Below are 15262 nucleotides of genomic sequence, written 5' to 3'. Positions count from 1 at the left end.
TTTAATGTCTTCAGTAAGGTGCGCATCTCTTAGGTTTTCACAATAAATCTGAATCGGCTCCGTGACGACTGAAGTTATGTTCCTCACTTGTAAGTAACTTTGGATAAAAGCGTCTGCTGCGACGAGAAACACTGGTTCAGCGTTGCACATGTCAGATAGTACGTCCTCTAGCGGAAGAATACAGTATACCTTGTTGCACATGTCGGATAGTACGTCCTCCAGCGGAAGAATACAGTATACCTTGTTGCACATGTCAGATAGTACGTCCTCCAGCGGAAGAATACACTACCTCTATGCTTAATGAAATGACGGTTTAATGACATTTTGTGTTTTTACACTATTATGTCCCTAATATGCTGTAACAGTATTATGTTGTGGCTATATTGACTAAAATTATGACCTAATTATTTCTTGTTATGTGACGTGTCAAATTTTGCAGCGTCGTTCGCGTGTGTTGGAGCTGGTTTAAAAGTGATCAGTCTTGAATGAAAACAAGTGCAAATCAGCGTATTATGGTTCCCTAAATTATAAGGACGTAAATCTGTGGGCGGATCTATGTGACTTCCCTGTGCTCTCGCTTTCGATTGAAACGTAATTAGCAGCTGTACGTACGCAACCGTTTCACTTCGACCTGAACTGACTTTAGTGCTGACTGACAGCGACCGCGATCCGCTACACACTCAAATTTGTTTCAGTCGCTGCAGATCAAACCATGAGTGTGAGCTCAACACGGAGCAGCGGGGAAGAAATGGACGAGCTGGAGTCAGTTAGGTGAGTTGAACCAAACCTCAGTTTTAATGATGTATTTGTATCTTTCTAAACGCATCTTCACCCCTCATAAAATAATAATATCCTATACCGGACAGTAAGCTCAGTTTACCATACACTCTTTTATTTTAATAGCTCCCCTGAAAGAAGTGTGTGTTAATCTCAGATCCTCTTTTATGTTTCTTCGTCTAAATTTGTTTCTGTGAAAGTATTTGATCAGATGTTTGTACAGTGTTATGCACAAATGTGAGAATGGGAACAAATAAAAAAGAAAAAGAAAAAAAGGTTTATGAAGAGAAAACTCTTGTCTGGTGCCTTTGTTTATTTAACTTGTAGCTACACCTGTTTAAATGAATAGTGGCTGAAGAATGAGGAAATACTAATATCGTTTTACTCATCTGTAGTGAATGAAAGGATTGACGAAAACAAATGGCTCATGTTGTAAAATGCAAAACTTTTTTTTTTCAGTGTACATTTTAATGTTATAGTCATTAAAGGCTTTTTACAAAAAGAAGCCTGTTTTAGGATCATTAATTTAGTTTGTTTATATGTGTTTGTATTGTGACAATATTTTTATAACCAGCACATTCACCTCGATTATAATTACAGTCCCATCCACAAATATTGTTAGATTGTGTACATATTAACAATTTAAATAGCTTATTTTATATGTTTATTTATTTTGCATTAGAGTAAGATTTACCCCAAAACTATGCTAAGGACATTACTTGATACCTAGGCATAATGAGGGACAAACACGGCATATCAATACCAGCATACTGGAACAACAGCAAATATGTCACTACATTGCGTAATTAAACAGCACAATACAGCCTGCAGGTTATTTCGTTGAGGTCACTGTTTTGTAATATCAGTCTATTAACAGTGAAGCGTAGTGCTGTGTGCAACTTGAAATACATGACAGTCCTAGATGGGTTTCCATTTAAAGGGGTCATCGGATGTTAAGTTCACTTTTACATGTTATTTGAACATTAATGTGTGTTGGCAGTGTATGTACAAATCTACCCTATAATGATAAAAATCCATGCAGTGGTTTTTAATTAATCTGTAATAATAATATCCCCTTTTTCAAATCGAGCCATTCTCAGATGCCTGTCGTTGTGGCGTCACACAAACAGAGGCCGTTCCCATGATAGTTGATTGACATGAGTGTCTTACCTCAGATCAGCTGTAACAGTCCAAGCTCCATGTTTTGATGCCGGTGCAGGGATGTAAGTTAGACAAGAATTGAGTGATTGAGGTGTTGTGTTGCTGGATGTAGTAATGAACGTAGTGGTCGAAGATGCAGTGGATTACATTTGTTTGTGAAGGGAATGCGCTTCCTGATCTACATAAATGCATCTATGTTCGCACGAATCATAGTGAGTATAAGGTTTTTTTATGAATCTTTGCGATCGCCTTTCCTAATAACGTGCTAATTAGCAAGTTTAGCGGCTAAACGCGGCTAAAGTAAACAGGCTAGTCAATCCACAGAGAGAAGAGGGGGCGGGGTGAGCAGAGCTCATTTGCGTTTAAAGGAACAACCCCTTAGAATGAGATGATTTTTGCAGAGCTGATTTTGGCAAGTTAAAAAGGGTGGTGTTTTACACAACCATTGAGAATTTTTACTCAAAGTATATTATAGACTTTTCATTAAGACCCTAAAGAATCACATCAATTTGTGGAAAATGGGCATCCGATGACCCCTTTGAGTAAAATATGCACATGACATATTGCTGTGATAATGCAGTAATGCATTATTCTTGTTTTAAAGGGGTCATCGGATGCCCATTTTCCACACGTTGATATGATTCTTTAGGGTCTTAATGAAAAGTCTCTAATATACTTTGATTAAAAATTCTCAATGGTTTTGTAAAACAACACCCTTTTTACCTTGCTAAAATGAGCTCTGCAAAAATCATCTCATTCTAAGGGGTTGTTCCTTTAAACGCAAATGAGCTCTGCTCACTCCGCCCCTCTCGTCTCTGTGGAAAGACGATCTTGTTTACATTAGCTGCATTTAGCCGCTAAACTTCCTAACTACCACGTTATAAGGAAAGGCGATCGCAAAGATTCATAAAAAAATGCTTATACTCACTTCTGCTGTAAGAGCAGCTGGATCATGAATGAGTCGTGCGAACATAGATGGATATATGTAGATCGGGAGTCGCATTCCCTTTACAAACAAACGTAATCTACTGCATCTTCAGCGGCTCAGATGTCCGGAGTAAATGACGACCACTATGTTCATTATTACATCCAGAAACACAACACCTCAATTGCTCAATCTGAGATATTCTTGTCTAACTTACATCCCTGCTCTGGCATCAAAACATGGAAAGTTACTGGACTGTGACAGCTGGTCTGAGGTAAAAGCTCATGTCAATCAACTATTGTGGGAATGGTTCGATTTGAAAAAGGGGATATTATTTTTCCAGATTAATTAAAAACCCCTGCATGGATTTTTATCATTATAGGGTAGATTTGTACATACACTGACAACACACATTAATGTTCAAACAACATGAAAAAGTGAGCTTAGCATCCGATGTCCCCTTTAAGAGAAGTCACTCCTGAGCATCAATATAGCTATAATACACATATGCATTGTGTTGCCCATTTCCAAAAAAGCTGTCTGGTAACTGTGTGTGGATGTTGACAGTCAATAGTATATATCAACATACAACTTGGCTTTGTGTTCAAGTGACCCATTCTGCTTCTGTCTGTAGCTGGTATCATTATGATTTGTCCCGGCATGCAGCTGAAGCTCTTCTCCTTTCGAATGGGGTCGATGGGAATTTTTTACTCAGAAACAGCAACAAAGGACCTGACTGCTTCGCGTTGTCTGTCCGGTAAGAAATGTCCACTTCAGACAAAAGTTTATAAGTACTTGCGGTCCTGAATCACTTTGACATTAAAGTGCAGTATGCTCTGACACAAACAAATATAAATATGAATATACAAAACATCAAACTTTTCATAGTTCTGTAGATTTGCAAGTTGGCCTGTCTTGTTTTTGTTTTTTTCGTTTTCTCATTTTCTTTTCTTTTTTTTTCCTATTTTTAAAATGTATCATTCTAATACTGATTTGGTGCTCAAGAAGCATGTCTTATTGTTATCAATGTTGAAAACAGTTCATAGAATTCAAACTGTTGAAAACAGTCATATATGTTTTTCAGGATTCTTTGGAGAATAGAAAGTTAAAAAGAACAGTATTTATTTAAAATAGAAATGTTTGACATTGTAAATTACTTTACTGTCACTTTTGATTAATTTATTCTATCCTTGCTGAATAAAAGTATTTAAAAAAATCTTAAAAGATCTTACTGACCCCAAATATTTAATGGTAGTGTATATATACAGTATATGGCCTGTTCTACAGAATTGATGCAAAGTCAAGAGTTGGAAACATCTTGAAAAAAAATTTTTTTCCACAGACTTTGTATGTATGCAAATTGTATAACATCCAAGGTACACGTTTCAAGTAATTGTGCAGTTAATTATCATACTGTATTTTCAGAAAGTTTTGGAATATTTGTCCTCTCCCCAAATTTGGCACTACCAAAACACAGTAATATATAATTTAATTAGAAGGGTTATATTGACTTGTTATAACTGTGCTTACATCTACTTTGTAAATATATTTCTTGCTATTTTATAAAAAAGTTTTCCGATAACAGTTACAATTTTAACAATATTTCAAGTGTACTTTATGAGATTTGTTGTATTTTGAATCCAGTCTTACTTTGTAAAAGGCAAAAAGTTGATCATACTGATTTCAAAGTTAAGGATTCATTAGTTTAAATACACACTGAACCAAACACTACCATCACATCTTAGTTGATAATTCAGTATACTTTGTTTTTGACAAAACATCCCATGTTTCAGTCGTGACTGCACATTTTCAGTAGTGACAGTAATTTTTGATAGCAGCCACATCATACTAAAACCACCATACTAAAACAAGCACAGTTTTAGCACAGTTATGCAATTTTTTAGTTTTAGTATGTTTATTTCTCCCAAATAAAGTTTTACGTGTTCCCTTTTGTCACTACCAAAACAATAATGACGTCTCTGTTGTGACTGTTTCGGTAGTGACAATTTTAGATACTTTTGAGCCCAGCCCAAAGATGTTTATCAGCACTTGGTTAGCTAGCACAGTTCTGAACAGTTGTACACTTATAAAAACTAAATGTTATGGAATAACACCCAAAAGAACAAATATATCACTACCGAAACTTCACCAAATGTTTTGTCGTGACTGTTTCAGCAGTGACAATCAGTTTAGAACCCTGATAGGACATGTACATCTTGAAGACATCTATTTGACGTCTCTTAATCAGATGTTAATGATTTAGAATGTATGCAAAACTAACTTCTTACAGATGTCTTTCAGATGTTTGTACATAGCAGATGCTTTACAGATCAAGTGATCTTTAACAGACATCTTGCAGATGTACGTGTGCTATCTGGAATACTTTTGAACCTAGCTCAGAGATGTTAATCAGCACATGGTTAGCTAGCACTGTTCTGAACAGTTGTACACACGTAAATGCTAAATGTTATGGAATAACTCCCAAAAAAAATGTGTGCTTAACTGCAGAAAAAAGGTGTTTGGTAGTGACATTCCTTAAAGTTACACTCAGACTTTTGAACACATTTACCTAAAAATGAGACCTTTCTACTCGACAGCTACTTTATCTGTACAAAAGAGTGACACATGAATATTTCCTGATCATAAATGTAGGGGTGTAGTTAAAACATACACTGTTTCAGTAGTGACATGAAAATGCAGGACACATTTTTTACGTAAAGAAAATAGAAAGTAAAAAAACATTTTTGAACACTTTAAAAAATATATATAATAATAAAAAAAATTCCAAAAACAACAATAAAATAAAATGCAAAAATTATTTCAAATTCTTCACAAGTTGAAATTTAGGGGTTAGGGTTTGGGACAGCCACCCCCCCAATTAAAAGTACCCAATAAATGATGATTTTATATATATTAAGCTTACAGATATTTTAAATATTATTGTGCATTTTAATAGATAATAGAAGGATCTTAGTAAACATCTAAGATTTGAATACTTAAATGCTTTTAAATGAGTTTTTTGGTTGTGGGCATCAGTTTGCACCAATTCTGTAGAATGGTCCATATACATATCTAATATCCTCAGTGAATGTATCTGACTTTTGTTATTTGGAACAATACAGACACTCACTATTGCTGAAATGAGCTTTTTTCCTCTGACCTTTTAAGTAACCAAGTTAAAAAGCCAAATGATGAACTAATATGACTTTTGTTAGTCCTTTTATTTTTCCATTTCTCTTATTTTCGGTGGTTCTTGAGATTGCTTGAAGTTTTCAGTTCCCCTTTTCAATGTATCAGCTGTAAACTTTTGTCTTGTGTCTTTAAAGTAAAGCCACTATACTCCTACTAAAATATATAAATAAGATACTGATTCACATAAGCCATGAAGCAGGAACCTGCCCGGTTACTGTGACTCTGACAGATGCTTAAACGCCTGTTTATTTGGCACCTCGTTTACAGTGTGTGACCTTGTAGAAATAATTTTCTCCCTATTTCAACAAGCTTTTATACACCAGTTCTATAAACAAGTTAACACTGAACATGCTGAGATTTCAGACACTTCCTCACTTGCTTTTTCATCTCCGAACATTTTTAGAGCGAAGGATTCAGTGAAACACTTTCATGTCCGACGGCAGTTTGGCAAATATTCCTTTGGCTTCAATGAATTCCCTTCCCTTCAGGATTTTTGCAGTCACCTTGCCAATCAGCCTCTGCTAGGCAGTGAAACAGGTTGGCTGTGCACTTTTAATTTACACTTCACGAACAGCTTTTCAGCATTTCTCTGGCACAGTGACCTTATTTCCTGTTTCACTCTTGTAACCAAGGAAACCTGATAGTGCTGCGGTTCCCATACCCACGGCAGGTGGAGGAACCATCCATTTATGAGACGGTGTGTGTGCATACGGCCATGCAGACAGGCCGGCATGAAAACGATCTAGTGCCTAATGCTCCAGCAGTAAGTCCACACACACATATACTACATTTGAAACAGTAATGTGGCTTGTAAAGAGCGAAGTCTAAAATATTTTTATGTTGTCAACAGCTTGGCACTAAAGAGGGCTATCTGGTTAAACAAGGAGCAATCATCAAGGTATGGTTACACAGGTTACTATATAAATATAGTAAGTGCAAATGCCAGTTTCATGGTAATAAGGTAAACTGTAAATTGGTTAAACTGGTTCTAGAGCAAACCTAGACCTAGTTTTGTTGGCTGATGGTTTCCTTTTTATTTATTTTCTTGGCAGAACTGGAAGCAGAGATGGTTCACACTGAATAGATATGAACTTAAATATTTTAAGGATAAAATGGTAGGTCTGTGGATTTTGTATAGAAGATTTATAATTATGTAAGTATTAAAGTTGATTGTTTATCTCACAGAAAACTCTCCTCAGTTTGTAGATCCAATACGAACCCTGAATCTGACGGAGTGTTCTGCTGTCCAGTTTGATTACAGTCAGGAGAGGGTTAACTGCTTCTGGTGAGAGGTTTATAATATGGTCATAATTCATGATCATTTAAGACCACAAGGGAAACCTACATTAGGTTTTTCTAATGTTGGTTTCCATTGTGGTTAATGTAGCTTTTCCATTGCATGTTTTTCTTTCCTTTTTTATTTTTGGCAACATTTAAGAAAGAAGTTCTCTTCTTAAACAAAAGTTTACAAATATTTTACTTACCCTCTTGTCATCCAAGATGTTCATGTCTTTCTTTCTTCAGTCAATGTTCTCCGTATAGTGGACTTCAATGGTGCCCCCAAGCTTGAACTTTCAAAATGCAGTTTAAATGCAGCTTTAAATGGCTCTAAATGATCTCAGCCGAGGAAGAAGTATCTTATCTAGAAAAAAAGATTGGTCATTTTCGAAATAAATTTACACTTTTTAATTTCAAACGCTCGTCTTGTCTAAGTCTTTCTGAATTCTGTTTTTTTCCCAGTTCAGTACAGTCAATACAGTTAGGGTATGTTGAAAAACTCCCATCTCGTTTAGATCAAGTGGCCTTTAAAAAAAGGTAAAACAGCGATGTAGGACGATTTTGACGTTGAAGAAATAAAAGTTTTTTGACATTCCCTAACTGTATTGACCCGGACAAGACAAACATTTGAGGTTAAAAAGTATGTAAATTGTCAATTTGTTTCAAAATGATTGATCGTTTTGCTAGATAAGACCTTTCTTCCTCGGATGGGATCATTTAGAGCCATTTGAAGCTGCATTTAAACTGCATTTTGGAAGTTCAAACTTGGGGGCACCATTGAAGTTCACTATATGGAGAAAAATTCTGGAATGTTTTCCTCAAGAAACATAATTTCTTATTGACTGAAGAAAGAAAGACATGAACATCTTGGATGACAAGGGGGTGAGTAAATTATCTGTAAATTTTTGTTCTGGAAGTGAACTTCTTTAGGAATATCAACTTTCTTTAAATTGAAACTTGAATTACAGTTACATTACATTAATACTTTATCCTGTTTGCTGCAGTGTCATTTTAGTATCACTGATATAGAGTTGTAGTTTTTGTTAACATTTTCAATTAGAATTTTAAAAAATATTGTCTTTTTTATTTTATATTTAAAGTTTTAGTAATTTTGTTTTTGTCAGACATTTTATTATTTCTTTAAAATATGTCTATATTGTTTTTTATCACGTTTTTATTCTAGTTTTGGCGTTTTAGTACTAAATGAAAATAAAATGTTTAGTTTTATATTTTGTATTTCAAGTAGTGCTGTCAAAGATTCATTGTGATTAATCACATCCAATATAAAAGGTTTTGTTTACATAATATATTTGTGTAAACTGTGTATATTTATTATGTCAATATAAATACTTGCACATGCATGTAGATATTTAACAAAAATGTATGTTTATATATTGAAAATATTTATATATAATATAAATTATGTAAATATAAATATAAACATAGAAATATATGGAAAAAATGTCAAAATATATACTATATGTGTATTTATATACACATAATAAATATACACAGTTTACACATATATCATGTAAACAAACTTTTATTTTAGATTCTATTAATTGTGATTAATCATTTGACAGCACTAATTTCAAGTAATTACTTTTTACATGTTATTTTTAGTCAACAATAATAACCGTGGTTTTCTGAGGTAACTCAAATTCAGAAATGTAATCAACAGGCTAGTTTCGAATTGCATATGTTCTTTGTTGGGAAGGTTACTTAGGAAATGTAATAGGTTACAGATTACAAGTTACCATATTTAAAATGAATAAGTAGTGTAACTATTTCAGTTACTTGTTTCAGTTAATGTAACTGATTACATTTGATTACTTTTCTAATGAATCTTTACAACTGTTAATCAGTTTGAAACATTTAAAATAGGCAGTAGTACTCAACAATGATTACTGTCAGACTTTCCAAATTCTTCATCACTTGAATTAAGATAATAATTATTTAATTTTAAAGCACAGCTACCACAAAATCAGACTTTTCTGATTCTGAATCAGACCTCTTTTTACTTTGAGATCATTCTGAGGTTAAAAACTCCTGAAACATTGGCGTCTCATATTTTAGAGCAGTCAATTCAATTTAGGAACGAAATAAATTAAATTGTGGGTGTGTGTGAAAACATTCAGATTTTCATAAATAACTATAATTTAATTACAAATTTTTCTCTCAGTAACTAACGGATTACAGTTACATAACTCTATTACATGTAACTAGTTACTCCACCACACTGCATATGTTTTATATGAAAAGGGCGACTACCGTTAAATACAGTTAAACTTGTTCATAAATAGAGATGCATAAAATGGTAAACTGTTTCATTTAATTGCAAAAGCAAAGTTTTTAAAAGATAAATAAATAAGACCCCATTCGGTTGTGCTAGACTAGATATCCTGTCTGTTTATACATCTGAAACTTCTGCAATTGGCCAACCGTCAAATTACTGACTATTTTTGGCAACTGAAAACAAGCTGGTCTATCTGCAGCATTTAAGTGGCTGACAGCGTACAGTTCCTGTACTCACTAAATCAGCATTACAGACAGTCTGTAAAGCAAAAATCGAAATTCACGCTGTCTGTGTACAGACTAAGAAGTAATAATAGGAAGTAATAACAATTGTATAACAAAATCCTAATATGTGACTCTTGTTCACAAAACCAGTCATAAGGTTCAGTTTTTCAAAATTGAGATTTATACATCATGTGAAAGCTGAATAAATAAGCTTTCCATTGATGTATGGTTTGTTAGGATACGACAATATTTGGTCGAGATACCACTATTTTAAAACCTGGAATCTGAGGGTGTAAACAAATCAAAATATTGAGAAAATACCTTTAAAGTTGTCCAAATAAAGTTCTTAACAAAGTATATTACTAATCAAAAATTAAGTTTTCATATATTTACAGTAGGAATCAAAATATCTTCATGGAACATGATCTTTACTTAATTACCTAATGATTTTTGCCATAAAAGAAAAATCTATAATTTTGACCCATACAATGTATTTTTGGCTATTGCTACAGATACACCCCAGCGACTTAAAACTGGTTTTGTCGTCCAGGGTCACATATTGTATTAATATCTATTGTATGTCTGATGTTTTCCTACATGTAAGTAATTCTCAGTAAAGAGGAAGTGTAGTCAAAAACTCTTATACATGGACTTCCTCCTGCCCACATATTTTCCAGTGCATGCTCAATTTCAGCCTTTTACTACACAATACAACTCTTTATTAAGAAGTTTCATTCTTATATCTTTCCCTATAGTCTGGTGTTCCCCGAGAGGACGTTTTATTTGTGCGCCAAATCTGGTGCCGAGGCAGATGAATGGATTAAAATACTAAGATGGAAACTGGTAAGAGGAACCCAAGTTAACCATGAAAGAACCGTCATTATTAATAATCAATGTACGTAATAGTTAAAGGACTACTCCACTTACAAAATAAAAATTTCCTGATAATTAACTCACCCCCATGTCATTCAAGATGCTCGTGTCTTTCTTTCTTCAGTCGCAAAGAAATTAAGTTTTTTGTGGGAAACATTCCAGGATTTTTCTCCATATAGTGGACTTTAATGGTTCTTAACAGATTGAAGGTTAAAAATGCAGTTTCAGTGCAGCTTCAAATGGCTCTAAATGATCCCAGCTGAGAAATAAGGGTCTTATCTAGTGAAACGATTGGTTATTTTCTAAAAAAAAATACTATTTATATACTTTTTGACCTTAAATGCTTAAAGACCTACCCTAACTGTCTTGAAGCAGAGTGCACAGAGTACGCATGCGCATTGCAGAGCTAAAGGAGTATTTGACATTAAAAGTATGTTTTTTTTTTTAGGAAATAACCAATCTTATCGTTAGATAATAGGGCTGTGTATTGCCAAGAATCTGGCGATACGATACGTATCACGATACAGGGGTTGCAATACGATATGTTCCGATATATTGCAATATTGTGAACAAGGCAATATATTGGGATATTTCTTATTTTATGAATAGGACATAATTTTAGGAAAGCTGTAATTAAAAATGCACCACCATATGCAAACCATTCAGTGTTATTGAATCACTTTTTGTGCAGTACAAGTAAAAGGGCAAAATAAAGTGCTTGCAAGATTCTTTAGTTATTAAATGTATAAACAGACCATATATATTTTAAGACCCTGCTTTACAATTTAAGTTTACAATTGTAACCATGTCAGATCATTTTGATCTGAACTTAAAAATTACATCTGCTTAATATCAGTAAAAAACTAGATGAGTAAAGTTTGAGAACAAACTTTAAGTTGGCTTGAGAAAGCCTAGCCTGAAAGTTTGAAGCAGTTGTAAAGTATGAAAGCAGCTAGCATGATTTAACATATTGCTTACATGATTTAACATGTTGTTAACATGTTTTAGCATGATTAGCTTGTTGCTTGTATTTTTATAGGCTGATTACAATGTTGTTAGCATGATTAGCATGTTGTTAGCATAATTTGCAAGTTACTAGAATGTTGTTAGCATGATTACCAAGTTACTAGCATGTTTCTAGCCTGATTAGCATGTTGATATCATGTTTCTAACATGGCTAACATGTTACTAGCTAGTTGTTAACATGTTTTTAGCATGATTAGCATATTACTAGCATGTTGTTAACATGATTGGCATGTTGCTAGCATGATAAGCACGTCACTAGCATGTTGTTAGCATGATTAGCATGTTACTAGCACGTTGATATCATGTTTCTAACATGGCTAACATGTTACTAGCTAGTTGTTAACATGTTTTTAGCATGATTAACATATTACTAGCATGTTGCTAACATGATTGGCATGTTGCTAGCATGATAAGCACATTACTAACATGTTGCTAGCATGATTAGCATGTTACTGTCATGTTGTTAACATGTTTCTAACATGATTAGCATGCTGCTAGCATGAATACCAAGTTACTAACATGTTGTTAGCATGATTAGCATGTTAACAGCACATTGCTAGCATGTTTCTAGTGTGATTAGCATGTAACTAACACGTTGCTAGCATGATTACTAAGTTACTAACATGTTGTTGGCATGATTAGCATGTTACTTGCACGTTGCTAGCATGATTTGCATGTTACTAGCATGTTGTTAACACGATTAGCATGTTACTAGCATGTTGTTAACATGTTTTTAACATGATTAGCATGCTGCTAGCATGATTAGCAAGTTACTAGCATGTTTCCAGTATGCTTAGCATGTAGCTAGCATTTTTCTATCATGATTAACAAGTTACTAGCATGTTGCTAGCATGTTACATGTTGCTAGCATGTTTCTATCATGATTAACAAGTTACTAGCATGTTGCTGGCATGATTAGCATGTTGTTAACATGTTGCTAGCATGATTACCAAGTTACTAACATGTTGTTAGCATGTTTCTAACATGATTAGCATGTTACTAACATGTTGCAAACACGATTATCATGTTACTAGCATGTTGTTAGCATTTTTCTAAAATGATTAGCCTGCTGCTAGCATGATTAGCAAGTTACTAGCATGTTGCTAGCATGATTAGCAAGTTACTAACATGTTGCTAGCATGTTACTAGCATGTTGTTAACATGTTTTTAACATGATTAGTATGCTGCTAGCATGATTAGCAAGTTACTAGCATGTTTCCAGTATGCTTAGCATGTAGCTAGCATTTTTCTATCATGATTAGCATGTTACTAGCATGTTGCTAGCATGTTACTAGCACGTTGCTAGCATGTTTCTATCATGATTAGCAAGTTACTAGCATGTTGCTAGCATGATTAGCATGTTGTTAACATGTTGCTAGCATGATTACCAAGTTACTAACATGTTGTTAACATGTTTCTAACATGATTAGCATGTTACTAGCATCTTGCAAACACGATTAGCAAGTTACTGGCATGTTGTTAGCATTTTTCTAAAATGATTAGCATGCTGCTAGCATGATTAGCAAGTTACTAGCATGTTGTTAGCATGATTTAGCTAAATAGATTAGAAATGTTAGAAATATTAGAGTGGAAGCTTAAATGAGTCAAAATTGATTAGAAATATTACATAGAAGGGAAGCTTGACTGAGCCTCAAGGGATTCTGGGAAGTGTTGAAGAGTGTTGCTCATTTGAACATTCCGTCAATGGGATTTTTGGTGGTTTTGATAGTCTGGTTTACGAAAATTGTAAGCCGGATCAGTCTAAAAAGATACAGCACACCGAGTCTAGCTTGAAAGCTCCAGGAGGAGATAGATACCAAAATTTGGCTCAGAAGAAGAAGAAGAAGAATCTTAAATAGTAGATCAGTAAGTTGGCTTTCTCAAGCCAACTTAAGAAAGTGCTTACAGGATTCCTAAAGAAAACAATAGAATTGTAAAACAATAAAATAAATACAGAAACTGGACATTCTAAGAACCTTTTTGTTCTGAGAATTTCGCAAGTTTTAGATCTTGGAAGTTTTTCAGTTTGTAATTATGCTCTGCGTGGGATCGCCGAGACCGCGGCGCGAGCACCGCCTCAACTGCACAAAACAGCCTCGCCACGAGAGAAAGCGACAGGTAGCCGTTTTTGAGAATTGATACAGTATTGCCAAACAAAATATCGCGATACACACGTGTATCGATATTTTCTTACACCCCTACTAGATAAGACCCTTTTTCCTTGGCTGGGATCATTTAGAGCCATTAGAAGCTGCATTTTTAACTTTAAACCCATTGAGCACCATTGAAGTCCACCATATGGAGAAAAATCCTGGAATGTTTTCCTCAAAAAAAAAAAAAAAAAAAAATTGTGACTGAAGAAAGAAAGACATGACTATCTTGGATGACATGGGGGTGAGTAAATTATTAGGAAATTTTTATTCTGGAAGTGGAGTTTAATAGAGTGTATTATTTCTTTGTGCCAGTGAATATGAATTCATCTGACCCCACTTAACCAGTCTAATCACAGTGCAAATATATTTATCTCACTGTTGACTTTATCGCTAATGATGACTACCCTGCATTTCCAGTCACAGATAAAAAAAGGACGATGATGTTCATCATGGAGAGAAGTAGTTGTGGAGCAAATGCGAGCTGTGTGCAGTTTTATATTAGTAAATCTGCTCTGTGATCTCAGCATCATGGCAGTACATCTCATCACACCTAAGATATCTTCTGGGCAAAGAATGTCAAGTTTTTACATCAAAAAGAAGAAAAATGTCCCAAGGCAGCATGCTACTGTGCTTTATAAGAAGGTGGTACACTATCAATGTTGGGATTATAACTGACAATAGTTTTTTTTCCAATATTGTGTTCTGTGTTGAGCTTTTAGTTGTTCTTATTCTTCTCCAAGCCAAGTTAAACAGTGTCTGCTTTTAAACATACATACATTCCCCCTTATATACACCACCAGTCAAACGTTTTTGACCAGTAAGATTTTTAATGTTTTTTTTTAAGTTTTCTGCTCACCAAGCCTGCATTAATTTGATCCAAAGTACAGCAAAAACAGTAAAATTCTGAAATATTTGTATTATTTAAAATAACTGTACAATGTAATTTATAAAGTACAATGTAATTTATAATTTATGAAGTCCAGACTTCAGTTTCACATGATCTTTGATCATGTGACTGAAGTAATGATGCTAAAAATTCAACTTTAAAATCACAGAAATAAATTACATTTTAAAATCTATTAAATTTGAAAAGAGTTATTTTTAATAATAAAATATTTTTACATTTTACTGTTAGCGAAGCGATTTACTGGTGAGCAGAAAAGACTTCTTTAAAATACATTAAAAAACTTTTGACTGGTAGTGTACATGTTTCCAGCTATTAAGTAAACATATAATGAATTTTGATGCAAAATTATTATAATGTTAACTAACAATGAACTCTCGTGTTGTTTAGAAACATGTACATAGTACCCATTTTCCAACAAAGAAGCTGTTTTGTAAAAAATGTATAAAAAAG

The 15262-nt window shown here is 34.0% G+C and overlaps 1 protein-coding gene across 1 annotated transcript; it reads left to right on the top strand.

The window, feature by feature from the left end:
* Positions 1-324: 324 nt before the first annotated feature.
* On the top strand, positions 325-15261 carry dapp1 (dual adaptor of phosphotyrosine and 3-phosphoinositides). Its single transcript, XM_051126813.1, has 9 exons — positions 325-771; positions 3498-3620; positions 6459-6592; positions 6688-6818; positions 6906-6953; positions 7108-7170; positions 7255-7340; positions 10609-10696; positions 14323-15261. Exons 1-9 carry the CDS (start codon positions 713-715, stop codon positions 14344-14346), a joined length of 756 nt encoding a protein of 251 aa, XP_050982770.1. The 5' UTR covers positions 325-712; the 3' UTR covers positions 14347-15261.
* Position 15262: the final 1 nt, after the last annotated feature.

This window comes from Labeo rohita, chromosome 13, assembly GCF_022985175.1.
Source record: "Labeo rohita strain BAU-BD-2019 chromosome 13, IGBB_LRoh.1.0, whole genome shotgun sequence".
Lineage (NCBI taxonomy): Eukaryota > Metazoa > Chordata > Actinopteri > Cypriniformes > Cyprinidae > Labeo > Labeo rohita.
Note: the sequence above shows the minus strand (reverse complement) of the source record. Positions and strands in the feature narration are given on the sequence as shown.